Source organism: Podarcis erhardii (assembly GCF_964252035.2).
Source record: "Podarcis erhardii genome assembly, chromosome: 16".
Classification (NCBI taxonomy): Eukaryota; Metazoa; Chordata; class Lepidosauria; order Squamata; family Lacertidae; genus Podarcis; species Podarcis erhardii.
Window position 1 is genome coordinate 28,522,318 of NC_138514.1, and position 6,000 is coordinate 28,528,317.

A 6,000-nucleotide genomic window follows, 5' to 3' on the forward strand; every position below is an offset into this window, starting at 1 on the left:
TAAAATACACCCGCGTATCGGGATAGGCTTGCCTGAACAAAAATGTTTTTAGCTGGCTCCGAAAAGAGAACAATGAAAGTGTCTGTCTGGGGTCTATGGGGGGAATTCCAAAGTGTAGATGCTGCCAAGCTAAAAGTTCAGTTTCTTACAAGTGCAGAATTAATATTATGTGGCACCTGAAATGGTGGGCTTCTAAGGGGCAAGGCAATCCTTTAAGGAAGTTGGTCCCAAGTTTTCAAGGGACCGTTTTGGTTTTATCCTGGAGCTACAACAGTTGTGTTTCCCTGAGCTGTTAGCCTGCCTTGAGCATTTAAAGTTAAGATTTGATGACTTCTTGGTTCACAAGAACCTGCCTTTATACTGCTGGCCCATCTAGCTCAGTATTGCCTACCCTGATTGGCAGCAGCTCTCCATCTCCAAGCTGATCTGCATTGCCGCTGAAGGGTTTTGGTTGCAAATATTGTTTCGGGGGCTGGGAATAAACCTTCCGGTTGAAAGGAGTCACTGGAACTTGGCAACATGCCTGTACATAAGCATAAAATAGTAAAACAGCCAGAGGCTTAGAAACCACCAACCAAAACCACGATGACTACTTTGGCTTGTTAATTGCCTGGTGTCTGGCATGGAGAGCTTCATGAGTGCCCGGTAGAGGAAAGCAGCCAAAATCTAAAGACACGGCTGCCTTGCCTGCTCCCAATAACAGGGGGAGGCAGTGGGAATGCTGCAACGTGTCTTGCAGGCACAACAGCCCTTGATTCTTTGCCACTACTTGGGGTAGTTGAGTGAGGGATATGTGTTCATTTGCATGCATCAAGCAGATGCAAAGCTGGCAGATCAATGGAAGCCCCATGTTCTCCCATCCTGTTCTGTTGGCGCCACCTGAAATTTAGCTTACTGAAATTAAAATGAATTGTTAGTATGCTCACTCTACTTCTCTGAGCAGTGAGAAGTTCCAAGACAGCAGTGATCCCCCCCGGGTTTGGTCTGTTTTGCATCAGCACCATCTTACTTCCGTTCCTGATGCTCCACTTGAATGTGTCTGTATTGTGTCAACCTTTCAAAAGCCGATTTAAGAACTTTGGGGGAATATAAAATTGGGATATAAGTATTCTAAATCTTTAAAGTTCCAGCCCAGAGCTTTCTTGGAAATAACAGCTCTTTCTGAAATACGCACAAATAAGATTTAAAAAGACATTGGAAACACAGATCAAAACACAACAATATGATGCAAGTGGTCTTTAAGTATCTGAACGGCTGCCACACAGAACAAGCTTGTGTTCTGCTGCTCCATTGATTAGGACCTGAACCCAATGGATTCAAATTGCAAGAAAGGAGATTCTGACTAAATATTAGGAAGAACTATCTGATGGTAAGAGTTGTTAGACAGTGGAACAGACTGCTTTGGAACGTGGCAGACTCTCCTTCATTGGAGGTTTTTAAGCAGAGGTTGGATGGCCATCTCTCAGGATCCTTTAGCTGTGATTCCTGCATTGCAGGGGGTTGGACTAGATGACCATTGGTCTCCCTTCCTACAATATTATTTTACGATTCTGTGGTAGCTGGTTAAAAATCATTCATTCATTCACCTTCTAATCTCTTACAGCACCTGCGCCTGTCCTTGAATGAAAACGGCCAGTGCCACGTCCAACATCTCTGGTTCCAGACTATATTTGATATGCTGAGGCATTTTCACATGCACCCCATACCCCTGGAGTCAGGCGGTTCCGCTGATATAACACTCCGCAGCTACGTGGTAGCCCAGAGTCCCTTGCCAGGTAGGTTAAATCCCCATTCTTTCTGTCTCAACCCCAGCTGAGGCCTGCCTGAACAAAGAATGAAAACCACAGATAATTCGTCTGTGGTCAGCTGTCTTCATGGGGTTAGTCCCATGCAACAAAAGCTAGAGTCTCGTGGCACCTAGAAGACTTTAACCAGTGTTGTTATGGCTTAAACCTTTGTGGGCCTACAGTTCACTTCATCAAATGTATGAAATATTATCTTGCCACACATGCAAACACGCACTGTGCGTATCCATGGAAGTATGGATAACACTTTATCCCATCTGATGAAGTGAACTAGGCCAGTCCTCAGTGTTTAAAAAACATTAATGACCCATAATCAAAATACAGTAGCTGGCCCAATGTAGCAGAAAAGATTATTTATGTATGTGACCACAGCTGTGCGGATGTTATTGGCCCAGAGATGGAAAGAAGATAAAGTCCTGACCAGAGAAGAATGGCAGATCAAGTTGATGGATTATGCCAAAGTGGCAAAAATGACTGGAAGAATCAGAAATCAGGGAGACCAAATTTTTAAAAAGAAATGGGGAAAATTTATAATTTATCTTAAAAATCATTGTAAACAGTTAAAATCGTTAGTAGGATTGGAATAACACTTGTAGTTTAATGGTGAATTCTGGATATAATGGAGATGTAAAAGATGTGGATTATTATAAAAGATGCAGGAGGAAATGATTAACAGTAGGACCCACAAAGGGGAGGAGGGAAGTCTAGGAGATTCTTTAGAATCTTGTTTTTATTATGTATGTTGGATATGTGATTGTAAAACTTCAGTTTGAAAAACCAGGGGTCTGCATAGGTCAGGCCCACCGCTGTGTGGCTACTGGTGTCTGTGACAACTTCCTTCCTTTTCCTGTTTCAGAGGTCAGCCCATCCCCCGCTGTGGCCTCTCAACAGCCCACTTGCAGAAACGACCTGCAGTCGCAACACTACTTCTCCAGCTTTGTCCCTGTCACCTTCCAGCCAGCCTCCCCTTCTGAGGGCACCACTTCCTCTTCTTCCTCCTCAGCCAGCCACTCGCTGTACCATCGGATGGAGGGGACCTTGAGCACCCGAAGCCGAAGCAACAGCACCGAGCGCCTGTTCGATTCTGCTGCCATTGGGGCAGAGGATTACCACGAAAGCGAAGGCTCGCGCAACAGAACCAGAGCCGTGGAGAACCAATATTCATTCTACTGATCCTTCTGATGGGGAATGGTTGGTTTTCAGTGTGGCCCGGTGTCTCTCTTTTCCCTCCCTCCTGGGTGGGGAGATCTAATAAGCCTGTTGAGGTTTCTGCCTCTTTGCTGGTTTACTGCTTATCGTAACAGTTTTGGCATTCTCCTGGCTGCTGTGTGTGTGTTTCCATCTCTTTGGCCTACAAAGGGTTTCCTTCCCTGTCTTCTTCCCATACTACGAACTAAAGGTGGCCCTTCCTATTCCTGTCTGGGCCAGAAGGATAGCCAGTGATAGCAAGCTCTTGAAGCTAAAGGACAGAGTGAAAAACACACACACCTTCCTGATGGTTGCCACCTGGATATCAGGAGCATGATCCAGAAATAGGGATGCTCTTTCCTGCATCTCTATGGAGCCAGACCTCTTTACCTGTTATTTGTTCCCACCCTAATGGTCTCATTCAGATGGAAACAGGAAGTGTTTGTAAAACTTTAACTGCATTGGGACTGAGCCCCCTAGTAGCTAACTCATCACCAGGACCCAAGGGTTTTAGAGGGAAAGCTAACAAAGGAACTGTTTCTTGGATTGCTGCTGTCTTGTGTGGTGTGGGTTCTGTGGTCCTCTTCATCTTCACTGTAAATAGTTGGGCTCATGATAGTCTTCGTCTCCTCCTCTTGAAGAACTCCACATTTGGTGCTGGAGTACAGTTGTGCGCAAAGGATGTATGGTGCTGCCTGACATTGATGCAAACCAGAGGCACAGGCTGCCCAAGGAACAGGTACCAGTTGCTCCCTTTTGGTGTGGACTAGATGGACCCAGAAATCTGACTTCATAAGGGCTTCCACTCTGAGCAATCACTGTGGAGGAATGGCCACACCATGTTCACCTACTTTTATGGTGTATCCGCATGATGACATGCTCCTCCCATGTGTTTTTTCCCTGTTCAGTTTCCATTTTTGTGTGTGAAGATAATCCAACTCTTAAAAGAAACCCCACAGAAAGCCCCACAATGGAACAGTTATCTAGTTTCCCCAGGAGCAGCTGGCCTATTGTGCTGCTATTTAGTAGCTTCCTTGGCTGGATATGGCCTGTATTGATTGCTGCAGACTTTTATTTCTCTATATAGTCCACCTCTCTTCTCTAGGAATCAACTCTGTCACTTGTACCTCTTCCCTTTCCAAACAGTGTTCATTTATTTCTGTTTCTTTTCTCTCCCTGCCCACCCTGCCCCACTCCAAAAAAATAATTAAAAAATAGAGAAGGAATTGGGAGTGCAGTGAGGATGGGGAAAAGCAGTATTTAACCCCTTCCCCACAAAATGTTTAATTTTAAACTACCTTTCAGAGTACATTGCCCTCAAAAGATGGTATATAAAAAAAAATCTAACAATATATAAAAACAACAAGGTATAAATCACTATACACCCCTGTAAAAATGAGCACGGGCAATTGCTGAAAGCCCAACAATCAATCATATGCAGATTGAAATTTATACACACACACACACACACACACACATATATATATATATATATATATCTTTAGAGCTCTCTCAAAAACCAACAAAGATAGGCTGGACTTATTTGCTAGGGAAGGTTCCATAAAAGCAGGGATAGCTCCGTTGGCAGAGCATGAGAATCTTAATCTCAGGGTTATGGGTTTGAGCCCCACATTGGGCCAAAGATTCCTGCTTTGCAGGGGGTGAACTAGATTACCCCCATGGTCCCTTCCAACTCTGCAATTTTATGATTGTAAGAAGGACCTGAGTCTGAAAGCAGATTTGTTGTTCCAATTCCAGGCAGAAGAGCAAAGATTTGGTGCGGCTAAATTGTCCATGTCTAGAAGCACTCCCATCAGGCAGTTCCATATATTCTTAATTTGCCTAACTGTACTCCAGACGCACAACATGGAATTGTCTCCACGTTTTGCACCACTTTCCAACAAAGAAACATGCATCAGGTTCTAAGAATCCCAACTCAATCAGTGTTGCAAATGTTATGTCTGGGCTTTCAGTGATCAGTATTTGGGGAGGCGGGGTTGGCACAACAGAAGCCACACATGACTGGATAATGGTTTATAACAGGGGGCCTGTTGGACTACAGCTCCCATCAGCCTCAACCAGCATAACCAGGGACTGTGGATGATGGGAACTGTCATACAAGAGAATCTGGAGGGTGCCAGGTTCTCAGTCCCTAGTTCATAGGTTTCAGCTGGCAGATAGCAACGGACCAGTTGGTGCATTGCATCCTGATTGCAGTTATGTCTGCTGTGGCCTGAAAGCATTGGTTGCATCTTAATTCCAGCAGCCTTTCAAGACTGGATTCCTGCATCTCATGTCCCCTGAAAGAAATGAACATGAAGAAAGGCTCTGATGCTGTTAGGTGCAGAACGCTGTCTTTTAATGTTTCGTTACCAACACATCTCTCAATGAAATGGTCTTACTGCTATCAAAGGGAAATCCCACACATCCTATGAATGAGATAAATCTCAGATCAAGTGCAAAATTCTACTACTCCATAAAAGTATATTTTCGGGTTCACAGGGTGTATACTTCCCTCCATGGCCTGCTTTTCCTTAGAACCTCAAGTGCAAAGTGGTGTTGAAATATATGCATGTACCCTATGAGTCATACAATGGGTGACTAGCCTATACAAAGCTATACCTGAGCTACTACAGAGCAGAGATTTCAACCCCCCCCCCCAAAAAAAAAGATTTCTGGTTTACTCACAAGCTACATTGACTTCAGCAGCCTAATTGAGGGAAGGGGAAAATACCGCCCCCCAATTATTACACAAGAGGAAGTCAGAGTCCCATGTCAATCTTTTTCAAATTATCTGGCGCTCTGCTAGTAGGTTTGATCTACCTACTGCCCACCCTTGTTCTAATACATGCTTGTGATGGGATAGAGCCACTAGAATCCTGTAAACTGAGCTATAACAGATTATGGCTTAATCTTCAAGGAATCTCAGGTTTCTGACCCACTGTATACAGTTACTTAATGAAGCCTGCCCGGAGCAGAGACAGGAAGCTGCAAACTCGACATCATA

The 6,000-nt window shown here is 44.4% G+C and overlaps 1 protein-coding gene across 2 annotated transcripts in view; it reads left to right on the plus strand.

The window, feature by feature from the left end:
* SH2B2 (SH2B adaptor protein 2) overlaps positions 1-4,139 on the plus strand; it is a 50,049-nt gene extending 45,910 nt beyond the window's left edge. For both annotated transcript variants that reach the window (XM_081843521.1, XM_081843520.1), the window contains 2 exons: positions 1,604-1,775; positions 2,662-4,139. In XM_081843521.1, coding sequence (XP_081699647.1) covers positions 1,604-1,775; positions 2,662-2,978 — 489 coding nt within the window. In that variant the 3' untranslated portion in view covers positions 2,979-4,139. The remainder of the gene's footprint in view (positions 1-1,603; positions 1,776-2,661) is intronic.
* The last annotated feature ends 1,861 nt before the right edge of the window (positions 4,140-6,000 follow it).